General features: G+C 38.8%; 1 protein-coding gene across 1 annotated transcript; it reads left to right on the top strand.

The window, feature by feature from the left end:
* The first annotated feature begins 24,174 nt into the window (after nt 1-24,174).
* On the top strand, nt 24,175-24,901 carry Prx1 (Peroxiredoxin 1). Its single transcript, XM_017080294.4, has one exon. It carries the CDS (start codon nt 24,253-24,255, stop codon nt 24,841-24,843), a length of 591 nt encoding a protein of 196 aa, XP_016935783.2. The 5' UTR covers nt 24,175-24,252; the 3' UTR covers nt 24,844-24,901.
* Nucleotides 24,902-25,201: the final 300 nt, after the last annotated feature.

Genomic DNA, 25,201 nt, shown 5'->3' with positions numbered 1-25,201 from the left:
GCTCAAAACATTATCCTGTGCCGTGCCACCAATTTGACTTGATAGTTGGCACAGCCTTCTCCACCGCACCCCTCCCCTCCCATCGCCACCCCTCCCCAGTTCTGTACCGCCAGCCAACCTCCCCTCCACCTCCTCAACCCTCCGGCAATTGACACGTTAGCTTGGAAGCTTTGGCAGCAGCCGGCACAACAACTGAATATCCACTATCCACTTTGGCCAGGAGCAGCCGCTCTGTCCCGCTCCGATTTAGTTGGGTTTTGGTTCGGTTTGTTTGTTTTACGACCATGTTGCACCTACAAGCCGAACCTGCAACCTGGAATCTCAGCCTGCTCGGATCTGGCTGCGTGAGACGATCGTGAAGGTTTTAGGTAAAAGAAGGAATGTATTCCTTGTGGATTAATATTTAAAATTACTTGTTTTTATTGATATCATTTCGATATACACAGCGTTTAAAAATACTTAAGTAGCAGGTATTACATACTTTAAGATCTTTTAGGGAATAGTTTACAATAAGAACATTTTAGGGAATAGTTTGTTTTAAGAACTTTTTAGGGAATAGTTTATTTTAAAAACATTTTAGGGTTTCTTTTATTCCTTTTAATTTTGTTTTTAATTCCTGAACATTTTGTATATTATCTCATGTTAAATGTAAAGTACACATCAAATTATGTAAAATTAGTTTTAAGGAGTACCAAATATTTTTGTATACTCTTACTTCGAGTAATCATTATTAGCTTCAGGGTCTATCGATTTCTTTATTCAATAAAAGTCGAAGATTGTATATCAATTATTTAGGCCATATGACACTTGCTTGATATTTTACTAAGAGACTGTGTTTATTTTAAAAAGTAACTATTATAATTTTATTTGCCTCTTTCTGAGCTTATTTTATTTTAACTTTTGCCATAACCATTTTGCACATCATTGAAATTCTTCAACGCGGTGGATCAATTAAAAAGCCTCAACTAGGTGGATTGATTGTTCCGATCACCGCAAATTCCGTTCCTGTCACGCTGACATCTCTTCCCCAATCCCACTCAAATTTGTTTGGCCCAGCCGCAGCCGTCGGTACGTGATTCCATCAAACATAAAAAGAGAAAATTTACCAAAATAAACAAGAGACAAGCAAATCCAACCAAAAAAAAAAAGAATAAAAAAAGGAACCGAAACCGACTCGAACCCGAAAAGAATTTTCAAATCGAATGCAAAAATTGTGCAAACTCGTGAATACAAAATGCTTTGTAGCCAGAACCGAGAGAACGGAGACTAAACTAAAGCTACAACTAAAAATTTTATTATTGGGAGACTTGGGGGGCGAGTGGTATCTGTCGAAAGTCGAAATGAAATCACAGACATCGAGATGGAATGGTTCGAGATGGGGATAGAATAGGATGGGAAGATGGGAGTTGTCTCGCCTCTGTTTCTGGTTTTTGGTCTGACGACCAATTTCTGGTCGGTGGCAAACTGAATTATATTTTGAGTGGTCGCCACTCCCCTTAAAAATGCCTCTTTCCAAAGCATTTCCTTGCCATTTCCCCCCTGCCGACTGTTTTTATGTGTTTTGATGTTGTCAAGCAATTAAAAATGTTGTGCCAATGCCTTTAATAGACATTTTTGTTTTGTATTTCCTAGGTTTTACTTGTGACATTTATGCGAATTTCATTTGCAGTGAAAAGAGACGGAATGGCAAATGGGGAATGCGAATTTGAATGTGTGTGGCATTTATGGGTTTTTGTTCCACCAACGGGGACTGGATTCGGGCTGAACAGGAAGCCCCAACATAAGTGATACACATTGGGAGTAAATAATTGAAAGAGCTGCTGCAAAATGTGATTTCAATGCAACTCCGGCTAGCATGGGTTGACAAAGGAATAAATCGCTCACAGATAACCAAAAGCAATTTGCCTGGAACTTCTTTAAACTGAGGATTACCTGAATGCCTTACAAATTGCTCTCAGATAATAGGATAAATGTTGAGTTTTATTTGAAGTCTTGGAGGAAAATAGAGAAATCAAATATGGGTTAGATTTCTGTTTGTCCTAACTTGACATTATTGGGGCAATTTAAATGTTGAATGAATATAAACTGATGACCCACTGAATGGCTTGCAAATTGGACTCAGACAATGGAGATTCTGATGCCTGTGTGTGAAATAAATGTGAGTTCCCTTATTTGGCTTACAATTTGTTCATTGAAAATACTAAAAGCTAAGTTATTGGGAAAATTTCTTACATAAATGTTGGCTATTTTTAGGACACATTCGCAAACATAGTTGAGAGAAAAGAAGGTTAATTAAAATGCGCTTACGTTTTTTAAGGTTAAATTTTAGCTGCAATTATTGCACGTTAATGAAGCCAACTTTAATAGGTCCTAAATAAGCCGTCCAGCTGGTAATTGTAATTTATATAAACGACTGAGATCGAACACACTTAGCTCGCGTGGAATTCCCTTATATTAACCATTAAAGCTCTGGTCGTTAGAACGCCTCGATCAGCGTACCGTCTTGCCTGGAAATTAATGTGAAGAAATGGCATTCGCGTTAATGTCCGCAAATCGCTTAAAATAGCAGAAGTAACATCAACAATAACCGTATAAACAAGCGCTCTCCCAAATAGATACGCACAATTTCGAGGCAATCCAATATTTAGCGATCACTGCCGGCTACCTACAAGATCATTTATGGATATATTGGCCCCCCATGGACATGGGTTTCTTGGTTCCTTGGTGTTGATGCCGGCGATGCGAAACCCAACATTACGATGCCGCTGGCGAAGTCGTTACACTTTTTACGAGTCGCAGTCTTGCCATGGAAAATCGCATTAGTTAATCCGACAGATACATATGCAAAAAAAGCGTAAGAAAGGCAACGGAGGACTGCAAATGGAATGAACGAAAAAGTAGTTCCTGCACAGGGAAAAACACGGTAATTTGGGTACATAATAAGTAACTTTTAATAAACTTTTAATAAAAGCAAGAACCTATAACACAGTGATACTTACTAAATGAATTTATTTATTGATGATTAATTACTGTTAATGTTATGTGTATAAAACTGGAGATCCTTTAATAAAATTCGATATTATGTTACTCCATTTATACAAAATATTTATATTTATATTATAAAATAATTTAGTTTGTTCGTTCTTGACATTATATAATCCTTTGACACATGATATTTCAATGATAATTTAATAAAAGATAGATGATAGATTTTTTTCCATGTGCATGAGCTCTTCATATGCGAGTATGATAATTTCATTGGAGTTTTTCCTGGGCCTCTCGGCTGTGCTTATTTAACTATTACCACTTCCTTCGCCGGCAATGGTCGATGGTTTCAGCTGATTTATTGTTTGTCATACGCTTTGAAATTGCGCTTTAAATTTTGCACCGCTTCTTGCAGCTCGCAACTAGCAAGTTGCCAGTTGCAAGTTGCAACAATTACATGGCCATGGCCATGAGGCCACTGCCATTGTTATCTTTCTTTTTTTGCATGGTTAGTGTGGATGGCAGGGTTTCATTTCGTTTCGCAAAACCCCATTGGAAGCCCCGCGCTATTGACTATTTTTTTCGCGCTTAAGTTGTCGTCGTCGTTATATTCCTTCCTGTCTGTCAGTCGCTGAATTCCTGAGCCGGTCCCCAACTCCATCTCTTGTCGTTCGTCGTTCTGTGATTTATAAAAGCACGGACGACGACTCGACGGAGGAGCTGGAATGATTCTTCGACGCTGGGCCCCCAAAAGAATTTGCAGCTCCACAGAAACAGAAACAGAGGGAGAGAAAGAGACGGGGCGTTTGAGAACGAAAGAGACGGCAAGAAACATGAAGAAGCTTTTAACGAACTCTTTTCATTTGTACTTTGGTACGTAGTATGATGACATGGTTTTTTTACCCGCTCTCAACTTCTTTGAATGCCCTGCGAAGGGGTATAAAAACCAGGTAATTGAGCTTGGGAAAGGAACTAGAGATGCTGTGACGGTTTTTATAACATTTAAATGGGTTTTTATTGTTTTTATTTTAAGGGACCTCCCTTTGCACTTCTCGATCATTTCGGATTGTTATTAAATAGAATATACCCATTATATAGGTATAAAGATTTTCAAAATGTTATACGATTTAAAAGGCCATTTTTGTAAAATGAAATCTAAAAAAAAATATTGTATTTCTTATGCAGTATTATTAATTTTTAAGGTCTTCAGATCTAAATATATATAAATATTTCGACAAACTCCTAAGAGTATCCAAGTCTTTGTTTCATCCACGAAAAACACTTACCTTATCGCTTCCTTTGCTTTTGGTTATGCATATGTATCGTCTCTTAGGATCGTTCGATTCGGTATTTCAGTGCCGTTTCCCTTGATTTCTTCCAGGTTGGTTGTATTAAAATTTTGCTAAGCAGAAATTTGTGTGTGCGGAGTGGAGTTAAGGTTCGGGGTCTGGGTCTGGGTCTCTAGATGCCTACGACTGCTCCTTGACGAGAGGTTCCTGTGCCCCCGAGTTCCCACTTCCCAGTTCTCAGTTTCAAGTCGGTTTGTCTGGCGGCATCGACAACGACATATCGACATCGGACTGGGTGCATCGGTGAGTTGAAGAAGTGATGACAACAACGACGTATGAGCACCCGGGTTTGTGCCGCATTTAAATTTCAAATTGGTTCGTTAACATGAAGTTAACATATCTGCTAATTGCTGATTGCCAAAGTCGCTCGCTGCCAGAGACCCAGAGCCAAAGAGGAAGCTCCGTTGCGAACCGAACCCGAATCCGAGCCCCAAAGATCCAAGAGGGGAGCAGATGCCCAGATACTCGTATTCGGTTAGCAGCTACCAATGTAGTCCGGGCCAGTATCTTGATGCCTCTGTGCAGGCAACGGCAGCATCCACAACAGTAACAAGTTGGAGTGCCACCGAATGGCATTCCGACTATAAGATACCTGGTACTTGTTTCTGATTTGAAAAGAGAAGCAAACATTTCAGCTTGGCTTGCTATGAAAATTAAAGCATACTTCAGGGGTTGGAAACTTTAGGTTCCGTCAACCATTTAACTGATTTACTGATAATCCTATTATAAACCCATCCGTATTTGCTTAAATTTCGATATCCGCAGGATAATCATGGAATTTTAAGGTTAATATATGCATCACGAGATAATATTTTATGATAGTTTTCAAAATACTTCAAAACAGTTAACAGTATTTCATAAGGATATAAAGCTATTAGCAATACTTAATATTTTTGCAAAAGGGAACAATATTTTCTGTGTGAAACAAATTTTCTATACAGATTCTCTCTTTTAAGTTGTATTAATCCGATGAAATTTGACATGGGGCTGTTTTGATTAGATGATACGTCAACACCAAAACATCATTATTAATAAAACTATCACAAAATATTATAACTTAATCAATTCAAATATGTGTTAATGAGATATACTCATTTGTAATGCAAAACTAGGAGGTATGACAAAAGCAAAACGAGAGAAAAAAAAACAAAGCACTAGCAGGAGCAACAACAAGTGTGGCAGGTATATTGCAGTCGGGTGCATCGGCGTCCTCCTCGAAATAAGCGTATCTAATAGATACTTGCACACGCAGTGGAAACTGCAGAGGTAGCAACGCCATCACCATACCGACCCATCCCCAGAAGCTTTTCCTTTTCTGCCTTTCTTATGGAAATTTGATGTTGTTGGAAAGTTAAGTTCATTAAGTGTTAGTATTTGAACCTCTGGCAGACAGCCTTGCCATCGATACCAATCTCAGGAGTCTACCTCCCGCCCGCTTCCCCTCCATTTTGGCTGCAACTGCTGATGATGAGCAAATTCAAGTGTTTTTGACCAGCCGGTGGGCCTGGCCCGATCCGTTTTGTTGGCCTCCACTTGCAGCTCTCCGGTATTTGGCCATTTGGCCATTTGGGAACACACGCACGCAGCGCAGACACCTTTGATAAGCAACCAATTGAGGCTCACACGCCCATGGGTGGGTTTTCAACTGGAGACGTTGATGGGGATGGGGCACCTGGAAAAGTGTATTGGAAATTAACTGACACAACTCGAGACCCCGGAAGGGGGCCTGGGCATATCGAATATGGCCAGGGAATGGGCACGAGACAGAAGCCTCCTTGTGGCATTCCACCCGTCTGTCTGCCAAGTTTCGGAAAATCCCCAAAAGTGGCTTCTGCGTGCAAACATGTTTTGCATAATTTTCCAAAGTAGTCTGGACGCTCGTTGTTCAATTGCGGAGTTACTAACGATTTTTCGCAGACTTGATTTAAATTGGAAATTTATTTTGAGTTTGTTGATAAGAAAAACAACTTGGGGGTCAAAATATACGGACTGACTGATATTTGGGGCTTTAATCATTTATTATTTATGTTTTTTTTAAGAAAACTCTTAATCTTTAATCTTTAATTTTTAGAGTAGCGAATATATGTGTTGAACCTCACACATAAATGAAGAACAAAAACCTGTAATTGAATTAATGAATATAATTTTTCAATCAAAAAAGAACAGCGCTCCCAGAAATTTAAATAAAATTCTTATGAAATATGTCAAGAAACAACCAAATTTGGAATAATTTTAACCGCTTTCGTTTAAATCGGGAAGCGTAAAATTTCATGGGAATGTGACGCTTCAATGTCAGCACATCGATCCGCTTCCTGATTTCGCCAGAACCTCCGGCGAACTTCGACGCAAAAACCATCTGTCAGTCGCCGCACATCCTCCCCCGACTCCAAAACACATTCCCACTCGCCCATCCGACACTTCCACCAACCCAAGGCCAACAAAATTCGCAAAGCCTTACAATAACAAATGGCAAAAATAACAACAGCTTCAGCAACAACAAACAAGCGGGGACTGGGAAAAAATTATGAAATATGCAAAGCAATAAACAATTTAAAATCAAATAAAAAGACAACTTCATATGCAACCCGATTCCGAAAATCGAAATCGATTGCAGCTTAAACTTGGTTGGGACAGCACCAAAAAAGAGCAGGCAAAAACCAGAACAAAATAAATACAAATAAAAATAAAAAAGGAGAAAAAATATCAATATTTTATGCTTTAAGCGTTTGTTTGCTTAGAACGACCCCCGAAAAGCCGAAATCCACCAGACGAAGTGGAACGGCGATCGAAGTTGGAGTCGCACTCGCCGGCTTCAGAGTTGGACCACATTGGACCACATGGCGCACTCGGAGTTGTGGCTCCTCTGGCCAACAGTGTCCCCCCGAGGTCCCGACCCCTCCTCCCGGAAAGCCCCCTCCTGGAAACCCCTCTATGTGGTGCCTACTACTGTTGCGGCTGCCGGTTCGTTGTTGTCTAAATTTATGATTATTGCCCTGCCAAGCATCTTACGAGCAACGGCACAAAAAAAAACTTAACAGCGGCGGACTCAATTCGCCTTGGCTCAGCCGAAAAAAAATTTGTGGCGGAAAAGGAGGTTATCGAACATCCACATACCCTTCGGATGGAACTGTCCTATCAGCAAAAAGTTATACAAACAATCTAATTATTTATGTTTGAGTTTTGTTTACACAATTATGTTGTTCTTTCTACTTTTTCTCTATTTTATTGTGCCAACTTTGGGAATTCAGAAACGTCAGATTTTTCAAATTATTTTTGGGTCTTGAAGAAAACATAGGATGATCTTTAATAAAATGTAATATTTATAATGTTATCTTAACTATTTCAATTGCGATGGTCCATCTTTTTCTAATACATTAAAATAAATATTATATATCCTAAATATTTAAGAAATTGTTTGGGTCAACCTTTAATTTTAGTGAAATAATATTTTACGATATCAGCGGTAGGATGCATCTGAATAGATAAATAATGGCTTATTTTTAGAAAAAGGTGAATATTCTTCCAGTTACTAAGCAAGTTTTTTCCCCTAATAATAAAAAGGAAGTATACTGAGAAACGTTACCCAGTGAAATATAAAAAATCTGATAGATATGCAGACCCTCTGTTAGAGTATGGGAAATGCAGCGAACGTGTGGGGAGGCGGGTGGACAGCGGGTCCAAGTGAAGTGATTCTGCAGTTATAAAAATTGGATTTTGCGCGCAACTTAATCACATTTTCGCCTCCAACTCGAGAGACTCTCAAACTTGTGCTTTTTTTCCACAGCCCCTCCACCTCCCCAGCCATTTCAGCTATTTTATTGCCGTCGACTCATTGTGACGATTTTTTGCCGAGTGTATGTGAGTGTGTGCTTGAGTGAGGTTCGCTTAGAGATTCCTCTTTGCGGTGGCTCCTTGTGCGCTGGGCGAAAATTTACGATTATATCGAAATCTGATGGTTTATATGCCAGACTCACTGTGGCCGAAAAAAAAGTGGAAAAACAAAAAGCATAACACCCATAGAGCGACTACTTTGTACGGAAGATTTACGGAAAAAATTAATTTACGATTCCAGTGAAAATCAAATTACGTAGTCGCCGTGTCTTCACCGAGCCAGCAACAAAGTTTTATTTAAACTAGAGTTCCGTAATTAATTTCCAAACCCTGGCGACTGGAAATCGAGAAGACCTAGTCGTAAGTTGATTAAGGCGCATGAGATAAAACCCGTTTAATTTTGTTTAGTGCCCCGCAATGATTAACCAATAACGATAGTGGATGGTCGGGGGTTCTATGAAAATGGGGAAAAGTTTATAAATGCAATTGCACTTAATTCGTTGGCTGGGTAACTCACTTTTATGAGCTTCACAGAGAAACAGCCGAAATGGAAATGCAGAGCATGGGAATACAATTGGAAGTGTATTGATAAGCGACTTAAGGGTTAGATAATAAAATTAAATGAAGATAGGTGGACGTTTTTGGGTTTACTGTGAGAACTGCGTAATGAGTTAAAGGGCAGTAACAAAATAATGCGTAATCCCAAGATCAACTTAAATGGGGGAGTACTTGTATCTTCGCTTTCCTTGTGTGGGAAATGTCTTGGATATTTCTAAGTAACCTTATTTATGGTGTTTTTATGCAAGAATTGCCTTCTTATGACTCGGCTTATATTCTTGGATTCAGGTTTTGAAACCGTCGTAAGAATGAATGAAGTTACTTAAACTTAACAAGTGGCATAAAATGATAAGAGCCATTCTTGCGATCGTTTACAAACCATAAAACCATATTTACTTGCACACATGCAATAACACTATGCTAATTCTTAAAGATAACAAATACGATAAATACGTGCCAGGCATATTTATAAGCAATGTTTGTGAAGGGCTTAAAGTGTGGTTGCAAAAATTAATGTATTGCGACCTAAGTTGTTGAGTATGAATATTTATCAGTATGAGATACCAGATCTAAAATAAAAGTATTGTTTGTCCATCTCAAACGACCCAAAATAAAGTGACTCATAGACCGACCTCCTGCAGATTAAGAGATTCTTAAGCGTTTTGGCCAAGGGCCATTAAGCAGGAATTTTCCCCATAAACAGGATCGCTAAGCGTTACACCTAATTACGTAAGGCGAAGCCCGCACACCCGCACAATGCACAATAAACGATAAACAAGTGCCGTAAAGCGCTGAATAAAATAAAATATTAACAATCTAATCCAATAAAAAAGAGTTGTAAATGTGCCAAGTGAATGGCAGCAAGAACCCAAACAAGCTACAAACGAGTGCGTTATAGGCGAGCAGTCATCATCATCATACCAATTCGATCCATGGCGACCAATCCCATACCATATAGTAAGTATACTATAACGTCCAGTGAAGAACCTGGCTCGCTGCTCTGTTCTGCCCGATTTACCAATAAAACGACTTGAAGGTCTTAACGGGTGGTTATGCGATAGTTACGGCTGCCATATATATATTGAGATGGCTGCAGTGCAATCGTGAGAATTGCTCAGATGAGTGTTCTAACGGTTTATGCAAAGCATGGTCACACCATCAAACCCCCCTCCCCCACCGGCTTTGAATGTCGAAAGTCGAAAGGAGCCAATTAGCATGCACTAAAAGTGCAAAATGCATTCTGCAAGCCAGGGCATTACATTTCATTACATGCATTCGTCGAACGACGGGGCACGCATTGTAAAACATGAACGGGGAAAATAAATAGAAATAGAAATAAAATAAGGGAACATGGGTTTACCCAGTTTGCAGTCCCCAGTTCCCAGTTCCCAGTTCCCAAAGCCTGGCTGACCATTTAAATGAAGTTGAAGCCGAAGCTGAAGCTACGATTTCGGGCCATGTAATTGAAATGTGCGACTGGGCCGGCCCGAAGAGAGTGCAACTATAAAATTAGTTTTCATGGCGTTAAGAACAGCGTTTCCAAGTAACGAAGGGCCAAGAATTCAATTTAATGCATTCAGGTCTCTTCTCGGGGTTCTTTCGTTTTATGGTCGCCAGGCGAGCGCATAAAAAGGTTATCGGCATTTAAAAGGGCAACTATAAAAAGCCAACCCGAGCTATTAAATAGCATTATTTACACTCGGGGAGTTGTCCGTCCGTCCGTCTGTATTTTTTTTAAGTTTTCTGTCCGTTGCATGGGAGAGTGCCGAAAGTGCGTGCAGTGTCCGGGTAATTGGAACAATTCCGCTTCTTGGACAATGATAAGCATTACTACTCCTCCATGGGGACAAGAGTCAAGTGCACCGTGCACAGGGCACCGCCCTCCCTTTATTGACAGTATTTCTCAGCTGGTCCCTGGGATTAGACCCGGCCAAGATTGCGTGCCAACGGAAGCCCCCGGGCACGATCACAAATATAATAAAAATATAAGCAAACTCATATTTTCATAATTGGCCAAACTGCTCCGCTTGGCAATTATCATAATTGCATAATTTTCGTTCTAAACAAGCCCGAAAAGAGTAGACATAAAATAAACAACACACATGACAGCCAATGGGTGAGTTTCGTGCACTGCAAGAAGTCGAAGATCTACGATTTTTTGATGCGATTGATGTAGGAAGTTGTAGAAATAATACGAAAGAAACATGATTGTTGAAACAATTACATCATGTTATTTGTTTATCTGAGTAATGTCATTAAATACTTTTCAAAAATTATTTATTCAAGATAAGATCCTTCAAGAACAGCATTTATATTGCTGTATAAACCAAATAAAAGTTATTATAAGCTTAAAACATTAAATGACATTACAAAATATTTCTTGTTCTTTTAAACAGATAATATTTTTAACTTCTAACAAAAATATAAAATTTATATAAATTTAGTACGGTTAGTATTTGCTTAAAAAAGCATGGATATTTATGTTCTTAAATGGTGCTCCTAGGGTGTCTGATCAGTATGAATTGATTGAAATTCAACTAATGTATAGGTCTCCCTATTTTCTCTCTCTGCTGGGAAACTTAGCTAAATTTATATGTTTACTGTTGGATTTATGTCTCTCAGACGCCGGCGCAGCAGCCGCCAGCTCAGGTTCGGCTGAAGATTGAGATTCAGGTTCGGGTTAGGGTTTTCAGCTGGGGTTTGGGACTGGGACTGGGCTGGGACTGGGCTGGGACTTGGACTGGGCCTGAGGTTCGGGTTACCGCCTGTCCAGGAAACAATTATCCACATGCTTGTTTGGCCGATTGGGGGAGCGTTCTCTCTACGGAAGCGATGTTTCCAGGGGCGTCGGATTCGGGGGAGCATTACGAGCTGGCCCGAGGGATCCCTTCTTAGGGGGCTCCAAGGAGGGGATCGCCATATATAAAGTCCGGTTCGCTCGCTGCGCATGCGCGTTTAATTTGCTGCGGCCGCCTGTTTTCGGTTTCATTTTTTCGGGACAGCGAAAATGAGCGAGAGGCGGTTGATTCAAATTAGCCACGTCTCCTCGGAGGAGAAATATCAGGCAGTGGCAGCAAGACAATGGAATGAGCAGGCGGTGCCCGGAGGCGTGTACCAGGCCGAAAAGACTCGGGGTCCGGAGTTGGCCAACCAGACCGACCAGGCCAAACTAACCCAACCGACCGACAGCCAACCAAAGAGCCACGACTCCATCTCCAACTCCAGCTCCAAACTGCCTTTATGTGCATATGCGTTTCACTCGCTGATTATAGGGTCGAAATTGCCGGGTTCAACAAGATTATTAATGTGCGCCAGCTTGTTTATACAGATACACATATGCAGATACCCATACAACGGGGGCCAAAATAATACTAATTGGCCTCTGAGTTATTCAAAGACTTTTAAAACATTTATTTAGTGGGTTACGATATCCTGTAAATAAAAATGGTATGTTATTACAAACCAATTATTAAAAGATTTAATTTGTTAAAGTAATTTTTAGCCGTTTTTAACGACTTTTTTGAAACTACTTTTTAAGACTAAAAATAATTAAAAAATGTTGTAAAACGAATGTTAAATTTTTAGTTTTTGAATACAAATCCGACTGATTTCCTGTTGTAGTTTAAATAAAAATAAGCTGTTAAGTAAGCCAGTGGCATTTGAGTAAATGTTAAGCTAGTAAACTGGCCAATAATTAAAACATCATTTTGCAAATTGAAAGATTTTTTTTATGGGTATAAAAAAATGTTGTTACTTTCAAATGTTTTTAAAAGTTGAATAGGCAAGCAAAAGTATCATTATTTCGGAAAGCTTAAGTATTTTAAAATTATGGTCTACCAAATTTTTTTTTTTATTCATTGTAATACTACTTATTTGACCTCGACTGTATATGCGTGTGTGAGCTGGTACCTTTGTTCTTGTTTCGTATTCGGAAATAAATTGGGGAATGGCTGCAGCCCTAAAATAATTTACCTCTTAACTGTTGTTTGTTTAACCCAAAAAGCAAATTAAATGCGAATGACAAACGGACGAAATGGATTGGATTGGATTGGACTGGACAAGGTAACACCGACGGAGACACCAACAAATCAACGACACCCACACCGAAGAGTGCGAAAATAATGTTATAAATACTTGTGATCCCCGGCTCCCAGGTCTTTGGGTCTGTGGAAGAAAGACTCTTTTGCGTAGGTCGGTCACTCAGTCCCGGTTCGGACTTAAGGCCCAAACAAAAAGAAAACCAGGCCCGAAAAAATGTTGGTTCTGTGTGTTGTTTTTTGTTTTTTGAGATACATATGTTCATATGCTGACATATCCGCAATGTGGCAGCATAATATAAATTGACATTGACAGTTGACATTTGTGGTACATAAATGTTAGCCCAGGCCGTTCATATATCATGATGACCATCAGCTCTCAGCCCCAGCATCTCGGAAACTCAGAAACAACAGCAGGCGGCGTCTTACTTATAGACTCGACCAGGTTTTTTAGCTTTCTTTCTCTGGCTTTTTGTTTCTTTCCGTATTATTCGAGACACATTTTTTGTTTTGTAAGTTTTCAAGTTAATTTGTTGTTGATAGGTTGACATTTTCAATTGGGGCAAACAAGGCGTTCGCCGCATGTGGTGGAAAAATTCTCTGTTCACTCGAGATGAAATGAGATGAGGCGGAATGGAATGGACTGGCCGATAGGTGACCGCAATTCAATTTGAGTGAAGGAATTGTGGCCAAAATAATTATACACTAATGAGGCACGGACTGGTATCGAAAATTGTAATTGATGAAATTGTAAGCTGCTTTTTTGTTTTCACAAGTAATAATTGAATGAGCTGTGTGTTGTTTTTGATGGAGTGGAGTGCCTGGGACACTCAAGTGACGTTGAGCCGGCCTACTGGTGGGTAGATGTCGGTCAATGGCGATATTTGTGTATGTCCGATGAACATATGTGCGTTAAAACCTTGATAACATCTTTTGAAAGTCAAGGCAACTAGATGAATAAGGTGGGAAAGCAAAGACATTACTGTTTAAATTGTTTATAAATAATATAAGTAAAAGACAACCAAATAAATGGATGCATGAAGATCTATGAGTATAATTATGCTTAAATAATTTTGACAGGTCCTCAATATTAACTAGGAAAATGTATGATTTTTTAGAAATATACTTGTACCATTTCTAAAAAACAATTTCCTATTTAGAATATACTTTGTAAATATATGCAGACCCATGAAAACTAAATATTTATTTTAAAAGAAAGTCTTTGTTTAATTCTCATAAGTTTTTAAAGTATATACATTAGGTGATAACTGCCTCATTAAAATTTATATATTCCTCACTGGGCTTCCTTTCTTATTAAAGAATATTGCATCAGAATTTCTCAGACGTTTTGCACTTAAAATTTAAAAAATTAAATTCCCGATCCGCGTGTTACTTTGAAAGACCGATTTTTTCGAGCACGTCAGCCCATAAAGAATTCAACTTTAGTGCTTCCTCTCAATTGAATCGAACCGAGTGAGAACGATCCCAATCAAAAATCAAATCAGTTCGCTTACCCCTTCCACTCGCTGGAGTTTCAGAACCCCAGTTTTTGATCCGATCTAATTAGTATGCCCGCTCATGCCTGCATATATGAAGCGATGGAGGTGCGTCTGGAATCGCATAGCCAGGATGGCGATGACGATGACTTTGGAAAGGAAATCGAAAGAACCTCCCGAGTCAAGCAGTCTGCTCCTGGGGAGACACTCTGTCTAAGCCAGGGAATATGGTAATTGGCCCTTGGGATTAATGATTCTCTTTTTTGGGTCCCTTATCGCTGCATGTAGCCCATTATTTAAACTCCGTTGCCTTGATCCTTTGACCCGCAGTCTCCACTTGGCCTTTTATCCACCGCTCCATGTAACCCAAAATCAAATAGGGTACAGCAAAAGGAAACCCAATTTGATAGCACTCCAGATAAGAATCAATCGCTTCACTGATGGTACTCTAAAAAAATGTTCAGGAATATACACATGAAACTGCACATAGAGAAATAATAAACCACTCAGACAAATTCATGATCTTTAAAATTATTTTGTAGTTTACTCTTGTTATAAAGTTTCAAATATACCCACCATGTTTATTTAAATAAAATGAATAACAAATATGTATCATTTTAAACACCGAGGCATATAGTAGATTCTTTCCCTTAGGTAACCTTGAGTCTTAATAAATAAATTATTGTTTTAGTTTTGTAGAAAACATCCAAGGGGATCTCTGGGCAAGATCGAAATATATTGGTTAACAAAAATACACAGACCTGTTCTGATGTTAGATTTGGAGAAATTTTGACGAATGTGACTTAGAAGTACTTTTTTATGCAATTTGAAAAACTTATAATCAATATTTTTTCATCATTAGAATCCTTGTAGAATTAGATAATTAGGGAAATACTTATTTCCAAGAAAAACACTAGTAAGCAGCCTAAGTAACACAATTTTTGTAAATCGAGTAAAATACTTTCTGATAGGTTAGATTTTTTTTCTGTGCATAAAATGCAAAGAGTAAACCCAAGCTCGAAATTTATTCAAATTAGGCTAGTGTTAGGGTTATGGTAGAGCAGTTCACAGTGCGCGACACCTTGCGGCATCGCCAACAACAGCAACAACAAAACGCACGTTGCACTCAACGCAACAACGCACACGGCAACAACAACAATGGCCGGCAGCAACAACAAGTACCATCGGTAACAACAATGGAACATACTAATGCCATATAACCCATTCCAATTCCATCTGACCGGTCAAAGAGTTGCAGAGGTGTTCCTCCCATCCCGAATTTGGAATTCTGTCCCCTGGTTATTGTTATTTGGGTGCTTCTTCTTTTGTTATTGTGTCGCTGTTTTTGTTGCTCTCTGTTGTTGATTTTTGAACTTGTTTCGTATCGTAAATTCAATAATTTTGACATTTTATTGCATTTTTATTACGTTTTGTGACATCATTAAATGTTTTTATGAGTTTTCTTTGTCGCTATTTGCTGCCCTCGAACTTTTTCTGTTCTCCTTTTTTTTGGATTGTTCACTTCGGTTGTTTTTTAGATGCTCTTGAAGCGAAAGAGTTGAGTCGAGTTGAGTGGGCTTAGTGCTGGGGTTCGTTTGGATCTGATGGATGCATTTGTTTTCGATAGCATTTGATAGAGATTAGAAGTCACATATTTATGGCACTTCGTTCGGGCGAAGTAATTAACGATCTGAGTGATTGATTTGTCAATGAAGCTGTTGAAGTTAATCTCTGCCGAGATGCTGATTGCTGCCGAGTTTTTACAGCGGAAATGCAAATTAAGTGGAGTTTTTACTGTCAATTAGACACAAATAAACATTAATCTTCAGTTAGCACCTAAAATATTTAATTTAACAGGAATATATTTAGAAATAATGCATCTGTGAAAGTCTACAATAATATAATTCATTCTCTAAAAGCTAATTTATTTTATTTGATATTATTCGTTATCAAGCATATCATTAAAGAACAATAGATATTCGTTTTTATCTAATTTTATGTTTTTATAAATATATTTTAAATTTTTTTTTAAGATGCTAGTCAAAATAATTCTTAAAGATAATTCTTTTTTTTTTAGAGAAACAACACCAATTATTTAAATAATTGGCGTTTAAGATACCATAGAAATATATACAAAAATTAAAAAAATGTTGTGAGTTCTAATTTAAAAGTTATTATTTATAGCGAACATAACTATGTTCCTAAATGTATAAGTCTTGAAATTAATATATAATCTTAGAGAATGTAGTTGTTTATGGAGAATGTTGTAGTCCAAAGACAACTATTTCAAAATTACAAAACATAGTTTTGCTTTATCGGCTGATGGTATAAAATATAGATAGAGTATTACCATGTCCATGTTCTCGTTAACCCTTTCTGGGGATCACATTTCGTTCTGGGGTCATCATTCTTGCACTGGTCGTTTGATGTCAATAATAAAAGTCGTTGTTCCTAAGGAAAGGCAGACTTTTCAGGGGGCAGACGTTAGGGGAACGTGCATATTAAATGCCTGTCTTCCGCGACCTTTTCGGACCTGGCCCTTTCGGCTAACAGCCATGAAATTAGACGCACACACATGTGACCGGCGAAAGGGTTCAGAGGGTCGGCGGGGGAGGAGGTCAAACCTGATGGCCTATTGAAAAGTAAAATTCGAAACTTAATTACCTGGTGCAGGTTCAACTTGAACTTCCCTAACAAACAGCTGACAGTTGGGAAACACCCGCGCAGTTTGGCCAGAAATGAGTTGGATGAACTGGAGGAGGGTTTCCGAGTTAATGGCTAATGGTCGGCGATGGTCTTCGATTTTCTCATGTGTAAAATTGCTGTAAGCTGGCCCATCCGTGCACTCTGTTGTTTTGTTAATTTGTTTAATTGTCTTGCATTTTTTTGGGACTGTCGAGTCATGTGAACGAACATCTTGTGCGGTTCGATGAGGTGAACGCAATGAACCCTAAAAACGCTTGCACATCCGTCTCAGTGAAGCAAAACCATTGTTGCGTTTTGTTTCCTTTCATTTCCAGTTATTCAAAATAGCCTCCTGCGGGTTCCATTGTCCGAAGAAAAACTGTGGATAGCATTAAGAGTGAAAGACACATCAGGTGTACCCAAAACGCTAATGAACCTCCTCGGGAAAGAAGAAAACTTTTCATTTTTCGGGAAATATTTCAACGATTCCAAATCGATCGTGAGCACTCTCCGCTGGAGCCGAAGAACCATCTTTTGTGCCGAGCTGTGAAAAATACCCAACAACAAGCGGCTTAAATGGCGCTCTTTTGGGGGCCCCCCGAATAATAATCATAATCACAAAGGCGGGGGCACAAAGGGTTCTCCCCGACCCCAAAGTCCCCTCCCTTCACCAGCCCACCTGCCCCTAAAAAAGAAACTACAATACCATGAATAAGTTACATGTGTATACACTTGTACAATGCTCACGGGATTCCGATATGGTAATTCATTGCTTTCAAACGTTTTCGGTGATTCAAAGTCTTGAATGGCTGTTTGATTGAAGGAGTGAATATTTTTGATTTTTATTGAACTGTAGGTGTCTAAATTTGGACAGCGATCATAGAGTTCGGTCTTATTGCATATGGTTCGTGAAGGTGTTCATCTTATTTGAGGGCTTTAATTAAGACGAGCTACACTTTTAAGACAGTGTGAAAAATAAACAAAAAAATTGATTGAGATATTTAATATTTGAATCATAAGTACAAAAGTCTTCATATAATAAATTTTGACTGGTTTTTCCTTCACAAAAATGTTATGTTTTTATAGGTAACATATTATTTCTACAGGAATTATAAGAAGTGTTTAAAAAGCAAAAATATATCTTTGTTTCAATTTTATTTAAGCACATAGATAGTAAAACATATCCCAAAATTAACACATTGCTTGTCGGTGCGGTTTCAATTGCTCATAATTAAGTGCGACATGATATAGCAAACCACGACATAAAAAGGATATTAATCCTGCACATAGTTCCCATAAATTTCCGCCTGGTGCTGGACCACCTACCCCTAACTCAACACCCCTACATCAGCACTATCCGACCCCCTAGTCCTGTATTCTAATTAATACGACACCTTTTATTCGAGCAGATACTCTCATTAATTGTCAAGCTTTTTATCATTTGTCAGTGAAATTGGACAAATTAATAAATTTCCATGAGCAAATGTGGACAGTTGAGTGAAAAATTAGACAGTTAAACGGAGCCAACCCCTAGATAAACACGGTACCCCCATAACTATGCTAATTATGTGAGATGTAGGAACGGACTAGATGCAAGGGCATACTTTAATAAAAACGTTATAATAATTCACTTTCCGGAGGAATTTATTGACCTGCCTGACACACAGAAAGAGAGGGCTAGAAAAGGGAGATAGAGAACGAGATAGTCGGTTAACCTGAAAGGCTGCACATGCTCAATGGGCGACATGTGACGATCCTATAGCATATCCTCTATATGGAGTGTTGGGGTTACTTTCGCATACCGACCACAAGGAGAACACGCAACCAGATGGAACTGACAGGGGTTAAGGGTGCGAAAGAGACCGCCGAAGCCGACTGAGACGGGAACAGTATAAATTTAATTTAGTCGGCCGGTCGGTCGGCTGTTTGCGCCTAACAATTAAAAGGCAAACTTCAACTAGAAACAATTTTCAAGATGAATACAAGCAGATAAGACGCGCGGGGCACTGGAGGGTTAAGACGAGGGTCGCTGCTTTTGGCATTTACGCATGGCATGCAGTTGACGCCCAGCACTCGGCTTTTGGACCCCGTTTCGTATGCGCCGGCGTCTTTCCCTCTGGAACTCCCCTTCTCTATTTCCTACGATCGCTATCCACTGAGGTGCTATAAAACCAACCGAGAACCTAGCTAGATTGCTCAAGAAAAATAGCTAGATAGTTATACCATAGTAACAACAGCTTAATATATGAATATATTCATATATCTTTTCTAAATATGTTACCTAAAATATTATTTAACATCGTTCGTTGTCGCCTTTTGATATATTGATATCCATCCCATCGAAAACTCAATGTGTTCTGATATTTGGTATATAAAAGTTACTTATAAATGCTTCAAATTTTCTAATATTGAACTTATTATATTTAGATATTATATATTTAAAAATACTTTCTTCTTTCAAAAACTCGTTTTGATTGTAAGTTTCTTTTTTAATCACTAAAAATCTTATATTTTTAAGGAAATAAAGTGTGTTGGACCATAAATATAAAATGTAATTGCTCAAGATTAAAGGACAGGATTTTTAAAAACAGTTCAGATATATGGAATGTGTAAGTTCTGGTCACTTAAAAATTTTTATAGACAATATTTTTACCAGAAAACGAGCTGAGCTGGCAGCACTGACACGCTCGACTGCAGTGACACAGCAAATGCGTGTCCCTACTCGAATACCTGACGCAAAAAGCAAAAATGTTAATAAAAATCATTTAGACAAAAGAAACTGAAATAAAATAGGCGGTGGGGGAACCGACTGAGCAGTGTTGCAGTTCAAATTGTGTGTGAGACCATTTCTCAGCTCGTTTCTTAAGCGTTTCAAATTTACGGAAAAAAGTCAAGAAGAATGTTGAAGCCATGGAATATTAATTTGGGGCAGGTAGAGATATGCAAATGAATTTGTTTGAACGTTAATGAGTTGAAAAACGCCTCCTGTCTTTGTTTTTTCTTCATTTTTTTGTATTTTTTCCAGTTTTTGCTGCTCTGGAAGTCGGCTGTCGGTTCGCTACTGAACTTGGGTTTGCTTCACTTCAATATTAATTAAAGAAAAAGATTTTCGTTCGTTCCTCTTATTTTTTGTATTTTTCTGCTACTCATTCTCTAGTGGCCGCTGCCGTCGTCAGCATTTTATTTCCTTTAATTAATCATATGCAATTTGGAGTCTGAGATCTCTCGAGTTGCTCGGCTCCGTCCGCCGGCCGTTGATCCACTTAATTATTTAGCAATTTATTCTCACAATTGTTAACAATTTTTTGTTGCTCCCCCGTCTGCACGTTTTGCGTAGTTTGGTAGCCATTCGTCGGTGTTTTCGTTGCTTTGTTGGTTTTTCCACAGTTTTGTGCCATTAAACTAATGAAATTAGGAGTGCTGGCGAGCGAAACTCTATGCTGATAAGGCGAAACTATTAAGGTTTTTGCCCCATGCGTTTTATATCTTTTCTGGGCCTTATACTTTTTGTTTTTTCGGCGGGTAATTAAAGCGTAATTAATGGTCGGGCTACCGATTCGATATGGGGAGCCTGCTTTCCGCCTCCTTGGGCGGCATCTGTGTTGGGTTTTTCGTATCTGTGTGTGGTGTGCGATTAATCAAGATCAATTAAAAAGAGTTCAAACTATTGAACTATGCGCGTATAACAAGGCGTTCCATGGGAAACAGAATAATACGAAAGTTAAAGACTTTTTCAATCCATCACGATTGTTTTGGGAGGGTGGCTGGCTGGGCGTGTGATTGGAATTTTCAGGGGTCGAGTTAAGTGGCATATTGCATGCCTCGTTAAATGAGCGATACGTTTATGTTATTATTGAGGTGTTAATAAATATTGTTGACCCAAACTTAAATGGCTTATCGATTGCTTTTAGCTTCTTTACATTCGTTATATTATGCATTTGATTTAAACTGGTCTCACATAAACCTGAATCCAATATTTTTCTAATATAAGTCAAGATAGGCTAAGTTACGTCAAGACCAAATTATTGAATGAAGATTTTCTTGGCGATCCATGGGTAAAAGCAAACTCTTAATAATGGTCCTTATTTTCATGTTGTATGAATCCCGAAATTAGTAAGTGTAATGTAATGTAATGTAAGTAAAAAAGTGGAAAAGTTAAATATCGCTTAGTAAAATTAAATATCATCTCATTTGTCAAGATTTATCTGTTAAAATGCAAACATAATATATATGTGTGTTTTTACCGGAAATGGGTTTGTATTTAAAATATTTATTTTGCAGAATATAAGCTTGAACTGTTTTAATGCTATCATTTGTTTTTTTGCCTCATTGTATTCCAGGTGCAAATATACAAAAAGACCATTCTCACGTTTTTAGCTCAGATATTCCATTTTAATATGCTCATTTGTGTTTTTCTTAACTTTGACATTTTTTGTACGTTTCACTTGCCAGATATCTGCATGAACAGAAAAAAACATACCGCATTTTACTTATTAAATACGATTTTACCCAGAAAACTACACCTCCCCTGCAGTGTGAATAATTGCCATATCAGCATTCTATTTAATTTAGTTAAATTCGGTTATCTTTAAACACGGATTCGTGTCATGAAAATGTCAAAACATAAAAAGAGCAATAATTTAACCAGGGGTTCAAACTGAATAACCAATCAGTTTACTTATTCAAGATAACAAACCGGCCGTAAACCAATTCTCGAAAATATTCGCATTAATTCCGAAACAAAAACCTAACGATGGAAGCACCAGCGAAATCAAAATATATGCAGATAAAGCCGAAAATCAATCAATTTGTGTATTTTATTGTGCCATCATGTTTTCGTGCCCGTGTTTTTTGGGGCCTCGCTGGCATATTCAATTGCCATTTAATTAATTAATCGACTTTAAAATTGTCATTTGAAATGTTTATCGCTTATTAAAAATCTATGCGCAAACAGAAAACCCAAACACAAAACGCTGAACACAAAAGGCAAAGCGACAGGACAAATAAATTTCTATTCCTACAGATATTTGCCAAATAAATTCAGTTAAACACCAGCAGATCAGCTCAGCCCAGATCGACTTGGCTTAAACGAGGTCCAGTTCCAGTTTAGATCGCTCGACAGTGATAAGCTGGGGGCGCTGCTGATGGCGTTGGCCACACGCATTAATTTCGCTTTTGGCTTTCATTAACAAAACTACGGCGAAACATGAAGACAGGCCGGCCAGAAATAAAAATACAGAAATACACGAACAAATAATACAAACCTTAAGAAGAAAAATGCTTTTTGTGATTGCGTTGGCCGCTGGCCGGGGGTTGGGTTTTGGTTGAATTTTTCTTGGTCTGGGAGGCAACTCGCTAAAAACTCGGACACGCCACATTCGCATTCGATGGAGATCGGCGGTGGCACAGGGCTTAATTTTGCAGATCGTGACACGGTAGAATAAAAGAAACATTATGATATAAATGTTTATTTCCTTAACAAATACATTTTTCGGGTCCTGTAATTGTATAACAAATATACAAACTTATAAAGTTTGATTTAAAAACATTCTTGTCAGTCTACAAGAACTAATTGTAACTGATTCCTATTTTGTAACAGTGTAATTTGTTAAATGGGATAAGTGTTTTCATTAAAGAAGGGCCTAAAAAAAATGGGATAAGTGTTTTCATTAAAGAAGGGCCTAAAAATATAGTTTTCAGAAATATTTAAAGCAAATATTGATAATATATCCCATTATAATCTTAAGTGGTTCTAAATTAAGTTATACAAAATGAAATGTTTGTACTTATATAGACCTTTTTGCATTTAAGTGATCTAAACTTTAGTAACCTAAACTATCTTATAATTGTGTTAATTTTTTACTAAAAAAGAGTTTAGAAAGAAGAAAGAATTTTTTGATAATATTTAAACTATCATTCATACCGTATTTCCTTGTGGACTTAAATGAAATTATATAGATTGTACATAAAAGACCGTGTAAAAAAATACAATAATATTTTTTATGTTATCGAGTAGGTACGTTTTTAGGCCTGTTGAACTGCCAAATTAATGGCTTGCCAATTCCAGTCCCTCACGATCCCATCTCGAAATGTGGAACCTGGGCTGGTTCGCCCGCTGTTACTGTTGGTTTGTCTTATGAGTTGTCTGACGCACGATGACGTTTAAATTTCAAATGATTGATTCCCCGCTGGCAAAAACTTTGATTAAAGCCGCACAACAGCAGCTCCGAGTTCCGTATATACCCTACTACACCATACTATCGTGGACACGCCCAGTTGAGTTTTCCCGCAGATCTTGATCCCAATCCCCGGGAAATATACCCGCATTTATGGGGGCTGACGGGTATACTAGGCCATAGACAGATGGAGAGACAGGCCTATTTGCGTGCTTAAATATTTTAATTAAAGAAAAGACCAAGACGAAGACGGAGATGGCGGGCCATGTTAGTTGGCCGAGTCAAAATATTTTGGAGGCCCCTCCCCACTGGCTTGTTTTAATTGCAGTTTACATGTCTATTAACAGGCATCCATCCATGTTGGCTGGCAACTGTTTTCCCCGCGTTTTCGTGTTTTTTTCTCCGCTTTTAATTGCAACTGTCATCAGGTGGCCGGCGGTAATTGACGGGCTGCTAAATCGCCTCCAAATATTTTACCAACTCGTGCATTGGCACAAAAACATATGCTAAAAAGCGGTGGAAAAAGCGGGACAGACCGCACTGAATGAGCTGTCAAGAAACACGACCCGTATGACTGGCGCTCGCATAAAAAATGCGACGCCTTCAATCGATCAAAGCCAATAAACCGCATAAAATGCTCGAATTTCCCCGTCGGCAGAAGGTGTCATATGCGAAATTAACACAACAATCATTTCACACGCCCATCCACATCCAGCGGCAGGTGGGAAGTCGGCCCCCCGTTCACATAATTGAATTGGATTCAATTTAATCGATTGCCATTCGGTTTATGTTGCCAAAAGGACGCTCTAATTGGGGCTGATCGTGTTACGATTGTCGGTTAGATATGAGTTGGAAATTCGAGTGGGAAACGAACAAAAACTAAATGCAATTGCCAGTGAATGGCTATTGAAATATGAATCAGGGGAAATGTTTGATTTATGAATGTATACATGGGTTAAAATTGTGTAAATAAATGAATGTGGTGTGTAAAGGGACAACTTGGCCGTATCAGTTTTTGAAAAATATATAGTAAGCCTTCCCTAGTAACTCCCTCTTTGACCTCTCATTATTATAACACATACTCAGTAGAACACAACTTACAAGTAAACTGTAAGACAATAATACAACCTTCAAGATGCGGATGCTCAATCTTAACCAAGTGGCTCCTGACTTCACCACCCATGCAGTGGTAGCTGGTGGCTTTCGGAATTTTTCCCTCTCGGATTTGCGGGGCAGATACGTACTTTTGGTATTCTATCCGGCGGACTTCTCCTACGTCTGCCCCACGGAGCTGCAGGCATTTAGCGACAGAGCTCCGGAATTCCGAAACGTGGGCTGTGAGGTCCTGGGCTGTTCGACGGACAGTCACTTTGTGCACTGTGCCTGGATGAATACCCCACGAAAGAACGGGGGTCTGGGGGAGTTGGACATTCCGCTGCTGGCGGACAAGAACATGCAGATTGCCAGGGACTACGGGGTCCTCGATGAGGCCACAGGACTGGCTCTACGCGCCTTGTTCATCATCGATCGTGAGGGACGTATTCGCCAGATCACCGTAAACGACATGGGCGTGGGTCGCAGTGTGGATGAGGCACTGCGTCTGGTCCAGGCCTTCCAGTTCAGCGATGAGTTCGGCGAGGTCTGTCCAGCCAACTGGCGTCCGGGAGCCAAGACCATGAAGGCAGATGCCTCCGGAAAGGAGGAGTACTTCAAGTACGCATCGTAAACTCACAATAAAAACGATTACCGGGGTGCAAGCAGGCAAATAAATGGTTAAAATGACTATGCAAAAGCGTTACGTTTTGTTTATTATTTTATTTATTATCATTATTAGAAACATAACAAATGATTAAATTCCAAAAATTCTATCAAATATTTGTGGCCATATTAAAGGAGGTTTTAAAACCATAAAAAAAAATCCATATAAACTTGCATTCTCATGAGATATCACCTCTACCTCCATTAATTTAATATAAACATTCCACACAAAATATAATCGGCAATCAGCAAAGGGCACCTTCAATTTTTATTATAGGTATGGGCATGCCAAAAATAACAAAAACCGATGCCAAAAGGAAGGAGCG

This window comes from Drosophila suzukii, chromosome 3, assembly GCF_043229965.1.
Source record: "Drosophila suzukii chromosome 3, CBGP_Dsuzu_IsoJpt1.0, whole genome shotgun sequence".
Lineage (NCBI taxonomy): Eukaryota > Metazoa > Arthropoda > Insecta > Diptera > Drosophilidae > Drosophila > Drosophila suzukii.
The sequence above is the reverse complement of the archived record's forward strand: the minus strand, read 5'-3'. Positions and strand labels throughout refer to the sequence as shown.